The sequence below is a fragment of the Puma concolor genome, chromosome D3, assembly GCF_028749965.1.
Source record: "Puma concolor isolate L17-30 chromosome D3, mPumCon1.1.hap2, whole genome shotgun sequence".
Taxonomy (NCBI): domain Eukaryota; kingdom Metazoa; phylum Chordata; class Mammalia; order Carnivora; family Felidae; genus Puma; species Puma concolor.
In genome coordinates, this window is record NC_141678.1 from 8,348,708 (window position 1) to 8,364,880 (window position 16,173).

The 16,173-nt window shown below is 35.9% G+C and overlaps 1 protein-coding gene across 13 annotated transcripts in view; it reads left to right on the forward strand.

The window, feature by feature from the left end:
• IFT81 (intraflagellar transport 81) overlaps window positions 1–16,173 on the forward strand; it is a 217,634-nt gene that overhangs the window by 123,571 nt on the left and 77,890 nt on the right. For all 13 annotated transcript variants that reach the window (XR_015242216.1, XR_015242218.1, XR_015242219.1 and 10 more), the window contains 4 exons: window positions 619–703; window positions 6,836–6,999; window positions 8,638–8,733; window positions 15,959–16,105. Coding sequence is in view for 10 of the 13 variants with exons in the window: in XM_086681634.1 (XP_086537760.1) it covers window positions 619–703; window positions 6,836–6,999; window positions 8,638–8,733; window positions 15,959–16,105 (492 nt within the window). In the remaining 3 variants the exon portion in view is untranslated. The remainder of the gene's footprint in view (window positions 1–618; window positions 704–6,835; window positions 7,000–8,637; window positions 8,734–15,958; window positions 16,106–16,173) is intronic.

Here is a 16,173-nt window from a genome sequence, read left to right on the forward strand (position 1 = left end):
CATGAGATCATGGCCTGAGCTCAAATCAAGAGCTGGATGCTTAACTGACTGAGCCACCCAGGTGTCACACATCAGTGTCTGAGTCTAAGACATCATTTTGTGGCTGGCTCAGTTGGTAGAGTATGCAACTCTTGACCTAAGACCTTATTTGTGAAAATGCTAATATTCCTCAGAATTAAGAAAACCATGTTAGGGGTACCTGGCTGGCCAGGCAGTGGAGCATGCAACTCTTGATCTTGGGGTTGTGAGTTCAAGCATTAGGTGTGGAAATTACTTAAAAATGAAATTAAAAAAAAAAAAAAAAGAAAAGAAAACCATTGTTATAACAAGAAAAGCCTGATGCATATATTTTTTTACCAAGTATTTTTCCTTGATCACTAAGTACAACAGATAACTAAAGAAAAAATATCTGAAAGCTTTTTTAAAAAAGCTTTATGTGAAAAGGTATTGAGAAAACCAATTACATTTTGAGCTCAACATAGTAATTTTCTTAGTTCTTATTATTTGTTCTTTTTACATCATAAGAATTACGTGGAACTTGTATTTTTCTTTGTTTGTCCATGTGAGTGGTAGGTCTCAATACACTAAGGAAATAATGGATCTAATTATATTTTAAAGCTATTTCATGCGGTGCAGAGACTGCAAAGAGTACAAAATCAGCTGAAAAGTATGCGCCACACAGCAGCAGATGCAAAGCCTGAAAGTAAGTGGAAACTGTTATATGATCTAGATGATCAGAGAATATTAGTTTAAATCAGTAGTTTTCCTTAAAACAATCAGCTCATGGGAATTAATTATTGTTGAGTGATAGCTCAGCATTTTAGAGTGGCATTTTCTAGTTAATTAATGAGAGTCCTATTGAAGACATCCTTAACTTTTACCGGGGTTTTATGGTTCCCATTCAGTGTTTGGTCAGAAGGTAAAGATCGTGAAAACCACCATGGAGGGAGGCTCTCTGGTATGTGGGCATGTACCTAGGATGGATGTTATGAAAAAGATGGATGGGAAAAATGTGAACAGTTTTAGAGCCTGAGCCATAAAGAAAAGGAATAAAATGCTGGACTCTTAAAGCTTGGTGTTTTTTCTTATATTGAGCTGTGCTAATGACTTGACTGTTGGCACATTAGCTTTACATAGAGGATAAATTGTTCTAATACCTGAGATAATACCACCAAACCCTTCTTAGGCATTTTAAAAGTGTTTTTGCTCATCAGAAGGGAGACCATGTAAACTGGAGGAGCAGTGGAAAGCTATCATTGGTACTGGAGAAATATTTCAGTGTAAATATCTGGCTGTTCAAGTGTTAATTCATCTTTCTGTAGTATTCTATGAAATACTATGCTCCAAGCTATAATTCATAGAATAAAAAAAATAGACAATAACAATAACAATTGTTGGCAACAATGTGGAATTGTTGTTGGCAGGAAGGTAAAATAGTGTGACTTCTTTGAAAAACGTATCTGGCAGTTTCTCAAAATGACCCAGCATGTTTCATTCCTACGTATCTACCCAAGAGAATTGAAAACATATGTCCACACAAAGTCTTGTACACAAATACTCATAGCAGCCTTATTCATAATAGTAAAAAAGTGGAAACAACCCCAATGTCCCTAAACTGATGAGTGAATAAACAACATGTGGTGTATCCATGCAATGGAATGCCAAGGAATGAAGTACTGATACATGCTACAACACATATGAACCTCAAAAACATGTTAAGTAAAACTGGTCATAAAAGACCACATATTATATGATTCCATGTGTATGAAATGTCCAGAATAAGCAAATCCAGAGAGATAAAATCCAACTAGTGATTACCTAGGGCTTGGGAGTTTTAAGGCGGGGACAGCTGTGTGTGTGTGGTGGAGGGAGGAAGGGACTGCTAATGGGTATAGAGCTCCTCTGGAGCCGATAAAAATGTCCTAAAATTGATTGTGGTGCTAGTTGCACAACTCTGTGAATTTACTAAAAACCATTAAATACTTTAAATGGATGGATTTTATGGCATGTAAATTGTATCTCAATACAGCTGTTAAAAGAGATAATACAGTATTTCCTTAATTCTAGACACATATTCTTTCCCATTTTAGTTGTTTTTGCCATTGGGGTATATGTTACATTTTATATGTACATTTTTTTTTAATTTTTTTTTTCAACGTTTATTTATTTTTTGGGGGACAGAGAGAGACAGAGCATGAACGGGGGAGGGGCAGAGAGAGAGGGAGACACAGAATTGGAAACAGGCTCCAGGCTCCGAGCCATCAGCCCAGAGCCTGATGCGGGGCTCGAACTCACGGACCGCGAGATCGTGACCTGGCTGAAGTCGGACGCTTAACCGACTGCGCCACCCAGGCGCCCCTTATATGTACATTTAACATGGTATTTGTTACTTAATCAATGGCATCTTAGAATCAAGGAAGTATGGTATATTTAATTCATGTTTTAAAAACCAGTATAGTGTTGCCTCTAAAATATATGGTTAATACATGTTAATTGGTGACTTTCCATAGACTCTCTCACTCCTCTTAGTCTTATAAATTCAGGGTCAAGCAATACCTGGAAGTTGCCATGCATTTAGTTGTTGGTGTCATTTCATTCTTTATTCACTAAGTTTTCACTTTCTAGGAGAATGTTAATTTTCAGGACAAAGAAAATAATTTTTTTTTCTTTTAATGTTTATTTATTTATTTTTTGGGAGAGAGGTAGGGAGGTGCAGGAAGAGAAGGAGACAGAAAATCCCAAGCAGGCTCTGCACTGTTAGCACACTGTTAGGATTTCACAAACTGCGAGATCATGCCCTGAACCGCAATCAAGAGTTGGACACTTAACTGACTGAGCCACCCAGGTACCCCCAAGAAAATAACTTCTTATGATTTTTTTTCTCCTCAGTGTGATGTATATCTTTTTCGTGTATATTCTTCGGATTTGATGTAGTTTCCTTCAAAACTTACTGTAAAAATTAAGACAAATCTTCAAAAGAAATCTGTTGTTATAGCCATTTAAAAATTAATATCAATAAGTAATTTGCATAGGCCTACTCTTACTAAGAAATTATTAGAAATTACCACTAATAGTGAATTTATTGAGGGGCACCTGGGTGGCTCATTTGTTTAAGCATCCAACTTCAGCTCAGGTCATGATCTCACAGTCTATGAGTTCGAGTCCTGTGTTGGGCTCTGAGCTCACAGCTCAGAGCCTGGATCCTACTTCAGAATCTTTGTCTCCCTCTCTCTGCCCCTCCTCCGCTCATGCTCTGTCTGTCTGTCTCTCTCTCAAAAATAAATAAACATTAAAAAATTTTAAAACAAATAGTGAACTTCTTGAAATGAAGGTAATGTGTGTAAGAATTGAAAGATTTTGTATGCAGAAAAAAATTGATCAGTGAAGTTTAATACAGTATAAAATGTTCTTCAATATCTGTTATCTTCAATTTTATTAGGTTAAATACATTGTTATTATGTATTAATTCTGACAACTAAACATAATATCCAAAGGTATTTATAGCATTTGTAATACTTCATTTTTTATTTGAATTGATAGGCTTTATTTTACTTTGGCTTTCTACCTAAAGAGAAATTATTTGGGCCAGGGAGTACATAATTACTCACTTAGTAATAAAATTTACAAATAAAATTGTGTTTTATGCATCTCTTGGGATACTGGTGTAAAATATTAATGTGAGTAATGTTCATAGATGCTACTAAATAAAATCAATTACATTGTTAAGTAGTAACAGAAATAATTGGCTCAAACCTATAGTGCATTAATTCAATTTTTGTTGAACATCTACTACATGTCAGGTACTGTGCTGGGTGCTAGGAATAGAAAGCAAAGATATTTAGGATCTCACAGTCTAATACAGGAACAACAGGCAGTGAACAGTTACAATGCAGCATCACTAATTTGCTGATGGAGCCCAGCACAGGGTTCTATGAGAACAAAGAGACAAAGCACCAAACCCTGTCACAGAGTCAACTGGCTTCCTGGATGAGGTGGCACCTGAGTTAAGTTCAAGTTGGAAAGGTAAGGAATAGAAGACATTCCATTCCAAGGCACAGTAACCAGAAAGAACATAAATATAATAGATGAAGTAGAGATAAAAGGGTAGGCTATTCCTGACTGCTTGTCTTTGAAAAGAAGGCAAGAAGGAAGAAAAAAAAAAAAAAAACAGAAAAGAAAAGAAGGCAATAGAGGGAATGTGCAAATGAATGAGAAAGACAGTACCATGCCTAGACTGATTGTGTGCTGGTGACTGTGATAGTGATTGTGATTGTGTGCTGGAGGAGAGAGTCAGTTAGACAAACAGAAATTGAAGATTTGGGAGGAGAAGGTGAGAGTTGATAACAGCCTTTCCTGTGTGTAGGGCATTGAGTGTTCTGCAGCAATTGCCACAATATGTTAATTGTTGGCGTATCTGACTCTGACTCAACTAAACTCCAGACTAGTTACCAAGTCATAATTGGTCTTTCTATTTCCAGGCCCTAGCATGCTAAATTACACAGAGCAGGCATTCAGTAAATAGTCTGTTAAGTAGTTAGGAGGTGGGAGTAGAGACCAAAACCCTGGATAGGAAGAAAATGATCTTTTCCACAGATAGGAGGAGAATCAAATGAGAAAAACAGGGCTGAAAACATAAAAATAAGGTATTATGTGTGTAATATGTGTTCTTTGGGGCAGGGTGTAGGGAGCAGGAAATTAAGGAGTTCTTGCTTTGTGGACATCTTTCTGGAAAATAGTCTTTTTTTTTTTTAATTTTTTAACATTTATTTATTATTTTTGAGACAGACAGAGCATGAGTGGGGGAGGGACAGAGAGAAGGAGACACAGAATCCAAAGCAGGCTCCGGGCTCTGAGCTCTCGGCACAGAGCCCGACGTGGGGCTCGAACTCACGAACTGCCAGATCATGACCTGAGCCGAAGTCAGACCCTCAACTGACTGAGCCACCCAGGCGCCCCATCTGGGAAATAGTCTTAAGGGTTGTATTCAGCAGCCTAGGAAAAGAGTAGATAAAACATGTTTAATTGATCCAGGTATTTCCTTTAAGAAGGTCTATCTAAATTTTTTAAGTAACAAAAAATAGCTTATAGAAAGTTTCTCTTTACTTGAATAACATGAAAAGTGTTTTTAGTGTAGGAATGTGCTTTGTATTTTTTCAGAGTAACAGCCATATTATAAAACACTCATGGAAGTTAATTCATCTTTATACTCTATACTTATTCTTGAGATTTATTATATAAAAGAAGCTACTCATTCTGTTGTAGGGTCAGAGAGATGTTTTCAGAGGGTTTTTAACCAGAAAGTTTGCTGAGATCTTAGTGACTGTATATTTAATTTCATCAGGATTTTGAAAGATATTTTTTTTAAAAGCTGCATTGAGAATATGACTACTCTTCAAGGTCTTAAGTTAAAATTTTTAAGAGAAGAATTTTAAATGTGATGGAAACCCTATTTTTATGTTTCTTAACAGTTTTATTGAGGTAAAATGGATGTTTAATAAACTGCACATATTTGAAGTGTATATTTGATATGTTTTGACAAAATACACTGTTGAAACCATCAACCTTAAGATAACAAATATAACCATCACTCCCCAACATTTTCTTGTGTCCTTTGTAATGCCGCTTTGTGCCCCTCTACCCATTGCCAGGCAACCACTTTCTGTCACTATACAGCAGTTTGTATTTTCTAAAATTAGAATCTTTCTTTTAAGTAGAAAAGATAATATTTAAGAATTTTAAATCTTTGAAAACATTTTAGTATTTGATTCTTTATATCTCTGGTTACGTGTAGTATGTTTAAGAACTTGACAATGGAAAAAACAGTCATCTAATAGCCAAAGGAGCCAGAATGTAGATTTAATCGGAAACCACATAGGAATGACTGCCTAATTATAGTGTGATTCATTAAATACTCTCTCTTCCCTCCCTTGCCCCAGTCCCCAAAAAGGGGGAAAAATTGTAGGGATGAATGGAAAACTTGTGATTTTGCCATTAATAAAGTTTTACATGTTAATATATAGTTAGCACAACAGAACTAAAAATAATTTTTAAGGTTTTGGGCCAAATTTATTAAGCAATCTACCTACGTAGATTACTTAAACCGGAAATCCAGTGTTTTAAAAAGTCAAGCCAGAATTTGTAAACGTGTCATGGAAAGATCTGAAATAAACCTTTTAAAGCTCCCTAGACTGGGAATTTATAACAAAACTATTATTCACTGAAAATCTGTGTATGTGTATGTGTACTCTGCCAAAATAAGAAAACTTTCAAACACTTTAAAACCTTTAAAATACAATTTAAGTTGCCACTTACTGTAAGCTAATACTTTACAATATCAAAACTACCAACATGGAAAGCCAAAAATGTTTATGAATGTAGATAATTTTTTTTTGGATTCTGACTTGTACCTTTAGTAATATTTTCATTGGTTTGAAGCTGACAAATTATAATGTATTACCATTTATGAAATATTAGAATAGAAATACAAATTGCATCAGAAGTATTGTTAAAGAAAAAGAATAAATGGCCACTTATAGAACAAAGAATCTGGGTGGAATTTCATTTGTGTTGTCATTCAAAAGATTTCAATGGTTGGGGCTCCTGGCTGGCCCAGTCGGTAGAGCTTGTGACCCTTGATATTGGGGTCATGAGTTTGGGCCCCACCTTGGGTGTAGATTACTTTTTTAAAAAATTGAAAAAATATTTCAATGGTCAATTTTTTATTATACAGAATGCTTTCAATAGATAAGCCTATTATTCAGGTCTCATATTTTAAAGTGTACAAAGTATCACTATACCTACTCTCTTGGGCTGAATAATTATTTTATTTTTAAAGGTTTAATGAAGAGACTAGAGGAAGAGATAAAGTTTAATTCTTATATGGTAACTGAAAAATTTCCTAAAGAATTAGAGAGCAAGAAAAAAGAATTGCATTTTCTACAAAAAGTGGTTTCAGAGCCTGCCATGGGCCATTCTGATCTTCTTGAACTAGAATCTAACGTAAGTGGCAACCAGCCTTCTTTTTATAACTCCCAATTTTATCTCATCCCCAGTCCTGTGAAAATTATATGAACTGCTTTCTATGGTGTCCTGCTCTTGACTCTTAAGTTCCCCTGTGCTGAGTTGACAGTTTTTATGAGGAGTTGTTCTTTGTAAGAAATTATAGCATGTAATGCCGTTACTTAATCTACATGATGTTATACAGACTTAGTCAACTGATTAGGAAACTAAACAGCTTGAATATATAAATTAATGCATATCATTGACTCATAGGTTTATGTATTCATAATATAATCATTTAGATGGTAAATTTTTAAATATTTTGCATATCATTATTTTTTATTTCCAAGAATAATATTATAGCAATTTTATATTTAAAGCTAATATTTTTATTTGCTTTTTCATGCCTGCTTTGGAATTACTAAAGTTTCTTGTAATGTTCATTGAAACTTGGTTTCATATTACTACATTTTTGTTCCATAGAAATAAAGCACCAATCAGATGTATATTTTTAAAAAATAAGAATTAAATGGTATGATGATTGATTGAAAGATTTTGGCTCACTAATCCATTAATATGCGTAATATGTGCTTAATGCCCACTCTGATTAAATACATAATTCTGGCCATTTTATTCTTTTAATTTACTTAAAGAAATTAGATGTTCAAGTAACATTTAGCTCAAATTTAATGTCATAGAATTAACAGGAGTACTCTAGTCTTTTTAAAGGATAGTTATACTGAAGCCATGTAATTTTTTTTTTTTTTTATTTCTTGAGGGACTATCTACTTTTATTGGCTTTATTCACTTTTATTTTATTACATTTGGTAAAGGGTTAATGAGTAAGATAAATGGCAGCTATATAGAATCACAGATCATTAGATTAGGAAGGGTTACTAGATGTCATCCATGAACCCAAAAACTCTCAGTTGGGTTCATGAATTCCTTACACTAAATCCCTCGGGAATGTTAGTCTGGGTTTTCTTTATCACTTGCAGTGACTTGTAAGTCACGACATAGGTGAGGGATAACTTCAGATTTTTAGAAATTGTCTTTTTGATAATAATGTATAAAATTTCATGTAGAATACTTCAGGATAATTTCAACATGGATGGTTAAATCCATATAAATAATCAAAGTGTGTAAATATATATCATGAACTATGAAATGTAAATTGTTCCTAAAAATAATCATAGTAACCTACTTAGAACGTTAATGGACCTGTTCCTCCCATGAAATCACTGAGATAAAAACTGAATTCAGGGACACCTGGGTGGCTCGGTCGGTTGAGCATCCGACTTTTGATTTTGGCTCAGGTCATGATCCCAGGGTTGTGGGATTGAGCCCCATGTTGGGCTCGGTGTTGAGGGTGGAGCCTGCCAAAGATTCTCTCTTTCTCTCCCCTCTACTCCTCTCCCCCATTTGTGTGTTCTCTCTTGCTCTCTTTCCCTCTCCCCTCCTCTCTTTCTGTCTCCCCCTCTCCCCCCACCCCTCTCTGTCTCACACACACACACACACACACACACACACACACATACACACAACTATGTAAGTTCAAAGTTTGGTTTGGCTAGATGTTCCCTAGTTTATGTAATCATAGGGAGAGTTTTAACCTTTTTTACTTTCATGCTGTTTTAGATAAATGAAATAAACACACAGATAAATCAGCTGATTGAAAAGAAAATGATGAGAAATGAGCCAATTGAAGGCAAACTCTCACTATACAGGCAACAGGTAAGACCACTCTTTTGGCTTTCATATTTAGATCTTTAATCTTATTGGTGAACATCTTCATAAATACCCTAGGCTGTGTTGTGGATAGTCTTAAAGTGAGAAGGAAGTAAAGAGTAAATGTTCTTGGGGTGCCTGGTGGCTCAGTTGGTTGAGCAGCCGACTTCAGCTCAGGTCATGATCTCACGGTTCATGAGTTCAAGCCTTGCGTCGGGCTCTGTGCTGACAGCTCAGAGCCTGGAGCCTGTTTCGGATTCTGTGTCTCCCTCTCTCTCTATTCCTCCCCCGCTCGCCCTCTGTCTCTCTCTCAAAAATAAATAAAGATTAGGGGCGCCTGGGTGGCGCAGTCGGTTAAGCGTCCGACTTCAGCCAGGTCACGATCTCGCGGTCCGTGAGTTCGAGCCCCGCGTCAGGCTCTGGGCTGATGGCTCAGAGCCTGGAGCCTGTTTCTGATTCTGTGTCTCCCTCTCTCTCTGCCCCTCCCCCGTTCATGGTCTCTCTCTGTCCCAAAAATAAATAAACGTTAAATAAATAAATAAATAAATAAATAAATAAAGATTAAAAAAAATTTTTTTAAAGAATAAATGTTCTTCTGTTATTGCTAATCTCCAGATTATAACAAAGAATTTGTGGAAAAACCATAAAGACACATGTTTGAGTTTGAAATTCAATACACCTGATAATGCTTAGTTTCCTTAGCATCTGCCAACTGTGATGATAGATCTATTTGTGCTTATATCTGTAAGTGTGGAATTTGATTAAAAAAAATTTTTTTAACATTCATTTTTGAGAGATAAGAGAGAGACAGAGTATGAGCAAGGGAGGGGCAGAGAGAGAGGGAGACACAGAATTCAAAGTAGGCTCCAGGCTCCAAGCTGTCAGCACCGAGCCTGACGCAGGGCTCGAACCCACAAACTGTCAGATCATGACCCAAGCCGAGGTTGGACCCTAACCGACTGAGTCACCCAGGTGCCCCAAGACCCTATGGTGTTCTTTTAACATGTTCCTTTGTTTCCTGTATTTCCTGAAAATTCTGGTTTGATATTTTTTGGCAAGAATACTTCTAGGTAGCATTATGTACTTCCATTTGGAGGTGATAATGTCTAATTGTCTCTTTTTTTTTGGAATGTTAACAGCCATTGATTATCATTGCTCATCTGTTAATTTCATTAGGGTTTATAAAATGTTGATACTTGGGGCACCTAGGTGGCTCAGTTGGTTGAGCGTCTGACTTTGGCTCAGGTCATGATCTCACGGTTTGTGAGTTGGAGCCCCATATCCACCTCGCCGTTGTCAGTGCAGAGCCCACTTCAGATCTTCTGTCCCTCTCTCTCTGCACCTCCTCCGATCTCTCTCTCTCTCTCTCTCTCTCAAAAATAAGTGTTGTTAAAAACTGTTGATACTGTGATTCTTTCTTCAATTATTAGCTTGACTGCCTCTTTGGAAAAACCTCTCATCACCTATTTGGTTAAACTGAGCTATAGTTCACATAGGAAAGGCAGGGTACATGCTTGATTCTTTATCAGTTTTCAAAAAGAATTTGTTTCCTCCACCTCATTTTCATTCTCCAACAGTAAAAGTGATCAATTAAGGTTAGTTTTTAATTTTTTGGTTCCTCATTTATTTAATAATTATGGGGTCTATCCATCAAGAAGAGCTAACAATTATAAATGTTTATGCACTGAATTTGAAAGCACCCAAATACATAAAACAATCACAAACATAAGCAATCTTATTGGTAAGAATACAGTAATTTCAGGGGACTTGAATACTCCACTTATAACAATGGACAGATCATCTAGATATTTAACATTCTTATGAATCATAGATTTAATTCTATTTGATAAGTTTCTAGTATTTTCCTTGATGATGCTCAAATTGTCCCATTTTTTAATACTAGGAGGCTTTTCAAGTTAACTTTTGGTTCCTTTTTAATATTCTCTTTGTCTTTGATAATGTCTTTGCTTTCTGGTTTGATAAGAATATTTCTATGTTCATCTTTTATATTTCCTTCCCTAGGCTTGGAATTAGACTTCCTTCTATGAGCCTGATTTGTTTCATTAGGAAATGATATATAGCGACTGAAATTTGGGTATTAGGATTTCTTGTTGCTCCTTGAGTGGCCCTTATTTTTAGGTTTTTTTTGTGGACAAAGCTAAGAAATAGTTTTTTTCTTCCTCTCTTCCTAGTGTCACCCTGAGCTCATATTTATTACCCTTCCAGTTTAGATTCAAGGCTACTGGGCTTCTGCTTAGCCTCATCAGTCTCACATCTTTCTCCTTATCCCACCCTGGAAATTCTGGTTCTCAGTAATACCAACATCATTTAATCCTTTATTTGCTTTAATCCACACTTTACACACAACAGTTTCAAAATAAAAGTAACAATACTACCACCAAAAATATGATTACTGCTGAAAATTGTTTTTTATTTTGTTTTGTCCTTAGGATATATGCCACTAGGAATATACAAATTACCGTTTTGAAGTCACTTAGAATAGGTCCTCTATATGGTTATGCCACACATTAAACTGGATACATATGTATGTTTATTTTTATTTTTAGGGATTAGTTTTATGATTATTTAAAATATTTACATGATTCCAAGTGAATTCTAAAAAACAAAAAAATATTCAAAGACATTTCTAGCATCTACTCCTGTGCTATCTATCCTAATATTTTCTTCCCTCATAGGTAATTTTTTAAAAATGTTTAAAGTCGGGGCGCCTGGGTAGCTCAGTCAGTTAAGCGTCCGACTTTGGCTCACTCAGGTCATGATCTTGTGGTCCGTGAGTTCGAGCCCCACGTCAGGCTCTGTGCTGACAGCTCAGAGCCCGGAGCCTGTTTCAGATTCTGTGTCTCCCTCTCTCTGACCCTCCCCCATTCATGCTCTGTCTCTCTCTGTCTCAAAAATAAATGTTAAAAAAATTTTTTTTTTAATTTTTAAAGCTAATTATTCCACTAAAAAATAATGTTATATATGGGGTACCTGGGTGGTTGGTTAAGTATCCAACTCGATTTTGGCTCAGGTCATGATCTCACAGTCATGAGAGCATCGAGCTCTGGACTGGGGGTGGAGCCTGCTTAAGATTCTCTCTCTCTCTCTCTCTCTCTCTCTCTCTCTCTCTCTCTCTCTCTCCCCCCCCCCCCATTCTCCCTCTCTCTCTCTCCCCCACCTCTCTCTCCCTCTCCCTGTCTCCTTCTGCCCCTCTCCCCTGCTCACGGGTGCACACATGTTCACGTGCACTCTCTCTCGCTCTCAAGATTAAAATAAAAAACAAAACAAAATAATAATATTATATATACATAGATCCATGTATCTCCCTTCTGAGAGAAGGAATCAATACACACTTTTCTTTTTAAAATTCTTAACAGTATATGCTGCTAAATAGAATAATCTTTATTCCTTTTTTTTACAACTTTATTGAGATACAATTCACATACCATATAATTCACTTGTAAAATGCACAATTCAGTGGTTTTTAGTATATTCACAGAATTGTGCAACCATCACCACAGTCAATTTTATTTATTTTATTTTATTTTTTTAGTGTTTATTTGTCTTTGAGAGAGAGAGTCCAAGGAGGGGAGGGGCAGAGAGGGAGACACACACACACAGAATCCAAAGCAGGTTCCAGGCTCTGAGCTGTCAACACAGAACCCGACATGAGACTCAAACCCACGGACAGTGAGACCATTGAGCTGAAGTCGGATGCTTAACTGACTGAGCCACCCAGGCACCCCCCCACCGCAATCAATTTTAGAACATCTAAACCTATTAGCAGTTACTTCCCATTTCCTTCTCAACCTTCAGACGTAGGCAACTACCAAAGACCAAGCTGTCAGTATAGATTTGCCTGTCATAGACATTACATATTAATTGACTCAAATGATATGTGATCCTTTGTGACTGGATTCTTTCACTTGGCATAGTTTTTAAAGTTCATCCGTGTTGGGGCACCTTGGTGGCTCAGTTGGTTGAGCATTCAACTTCTGCTCATGTCGTGATCTCACAGTTTGTGGGTTCGAGCCCCACATCAGGCTCTGTGTTGACAGCTCAGAGCCCAGAGCCTGCTTTGGATTCTGTGTCTGCCTAGCTCTCTGCCTCTCCCCCACTCATGCTCCGTCTCTCTCTCTCTCTCTCTCTCTCTCTCTCTCTCTCTCTCTCTCTCTCTCTCAAAAATAAATAAACATTAGAAAAAAATTTCAAGTTCATCCATGTTGTAGCATGAGTCAGTACTTCATTCTTTTTGTTACTGAATAATATTCCATTGTATGGATAGATCATGTTTTGTTTATCTATACATCAGTTGATGGACATTTGGGTTATTTCTACCTTTTGGCTATTATGAATAATACTGCAGAGGACATTCTTGTACAAGTGTTTGTATGAAAATATGGTTTCATTTCTTTTGAGTATATTCCTAGGAGTGGAATTGCTGGTTCATTTGATAATTCTGTGTTTAACATTTTGAGGAAATGCCAGACTGTTTCCAAGCCAGTCCTACCAACAGTGTATGAACACATTCATTCCTCCACATTCTTGCCAACACTTGTTATTATCTGCTTTTTCCTTTTTATCATAGCCGTCTTAGTTGGTATGCTTATTCCAGTTCATGGTACATAGTATCCCACTGAGTACTTATACCGCCTTTCATTCAGCCAGTCACTAGTTGATGGACATTTGGGTTGTTGCCATTCTTTTGCAATTGCAAGTCATGCTTCCATGAACGGATTTTTGCCTATGTCTTTGCACATGTTTGCCAGTGTTATCTTTAGGATATAGTCCCAGAGGTGAGATCGCTCCATCAAAGGGTAAATGTGTATGTAACTTTGTTAGATGTTGCCAAATTCCTCTCCATAGAAGGTGCAGCATTTCTTGTTCCCACCTGCCATGCAAGAGAGTGCCTGCCTCCTCACTGCCTCCAATATGTGGTTGAGCTTTTAGAGTTTTGCCATCCTTGTAGATAAGAGATGGTATCCTGTGATAGTTTTAATTTTCACTTATCTTATTATAAACAAGGTTGAGCATCTTCTCACATGAGTAACAGTTGTTTTAATTCTTTTTCTGTGAATTGTCCCTTCATGTCCATATCCCCACTTCTCTATAGGGTTGTTGGCCTTTTTTCTTTATGTATTAGAAGTATTTACTCTTTGTCTGGTTTATAATTGTAACGTTTTCCTCCAGCTTGGTGTTTGCCTTTTTATTTGTTTATGGTGCTGTTATATCACCATGGGAAAGTTCTTCATTTTTATGAAATCAAATTTAATAGTTCTTTCTCTTATTATTTTACGTTTTGAGTCATATTTAGGAACATTTTTCCCTCTTGTAAGTTATAGTGAAATTTACTCAGGTTTTCCTTTTGGATTTCTATGATTTAATTTTTTATATTTAAATCCCTGATTTATTTAGATTTTTTCTGGTTATATGCTATTTATTGTATATGGCTATCCAATTATCTAATTGTCCTAATATCAGTTAGTAAAAAATACATTTTTCACCTATGGATTTGAGATTCTGACTTTGTTTTATTTCAAATTTAAGAATGATACTGGATTTATTTGTGTATTTTCTATTGTTCCATTGGCCTGTCCAGGTACACATATTAACTTATTTGCAGAAGCTTTATAGTCAAGTTCAAATAACTGATAAAAGTACCCACCTTCACCTCCAATTGCTCTACTTTTTCAGGGTTTTCCTTGCAATTCTTGTTTGTATGTTCTTTCAGTAAGCTTTATTACCAACTTGCCTAGCTCTTGAAAAAAAAAACATAGTTTTTTATTTATTGGGTTTGCTTTATATTTATCACTTACTTCAGAACTTACATCTTTATGATATTTGATCTTTATGATATGATGTTCTTCCCATCTAAGAACATGTTATGTGTCTCCATTTGTTCAAGTTTATGTTTTTTGTGTTTCAGGAGTGTTTGTTTTCCTCAAAGTTTTGGAACTTCTCTTGGCTCCACATTTTATTTTTTGCTTTTATAACTGAGGGCTTTTCATCCCTTATGTCTTCTGACTGATTTGTCTATGAATACTACTGATTTGTTTACTATGGTTTTCCCATGGTTTCTCTTCTCTTTTTTTTAGACATATAATCATATACTATGAAAATGCCAACTTTTCCTGTCAAATTCTTATGCTTCTAATTGCTTTCTCCTGTCTAATGGTATGAGCAAATACCTTCAACACAATATTAAATTATAGTAGAGATAGTGGGCATTTTTACCTTGTTCCAGACTTAGTGGGAGATACTCTCATGTTCATTAAATAAGATCCTGTTTTGGACTGAGGTTTATATTTATTTATTTTATTGTGTTAAGGAGGTATACTGTCAATTCCTGTATGCTTCTGGTACTCATCATTTCTTCTCTCTTTTTTTGGCTGGAATAATTCTATGGAGAGAAACATTCCTTCGTCATCTGTCTTTTCATTTTTTAGACAGAAAGAATAGACTGGTTTAAAGGGTTTGTATTAGAGATTTCCCCTCTCCTGTCAAGTTTGTGTGAAGAAAATATTTGTACTATTTCACTTAAGAAGACAGTTTGGCTAATGTTTTTCTTACACTAGTACAGCTGTGGTTCATTTGAGGAAATCCCCCAAGAGTTGCTAAGTAATGGAAAGTGCTGTGTTCATGGCTGAGAACAGCCATTTGGATTGTGTAAACATTTGCATAATTCCAGTGAGTCAGATGTTTGGTTTTAAACCTGCACTTCATTTATTAGAATGCCCCAAATATAATAGATGTTTTAACATTTCATTTTAAAAGTATGGCTATTGAATTTAGGTAAGATAACCTGTGTTGTAGTTTTGAGAATAAAACATTCTTGTTTTCTTCTGGTGAAAGGAAAGCTACCATGAAGAAAAACACTAGAATTAGGGATAGCTTCTATTTGCTTACCTAGAAATTATCTTCATTAACATTTGAGTGTTACCTGACAATATTTGAATATGTATAATACTATTGTATTTTTGTTTCTCTGCTGATATAGCGGTATTTTCAGGGCTTTTGTCTTCCAAAATGTCTTTGGGTTGATATTTAATATACATTACATGCTCATATTAAACATATAACTAGTGATGACAGGTAGTAGGGTATTGGTTAGGAGAAGCCAACCAGATATTGAAAGTTTAGCTTGGGAAAATCTAAAAAATAAATAATTTCACAAGATAATAGAAAGTTGATTGTATGTCTAATTTCACATTCATATTTTATACTCAATTAGGCATCCATCATTTCTCGTAAAAAAGAAGCCAAAGCTGAGGAACTTCAGGAAGCGAAGGAGAAGTTAGCCAGCCTAGAGAGAGAGGTATCAGTGAAGACAAATCAGACCCGTGAATTTGATGGTACTGAAGTTTTGAAGGGAGATGAGGTAAGTTGAGGTATCTAATGGGACAAAGTTATGAGTATTCCTTTTGTTTGAAACCATTCATGTGTTTT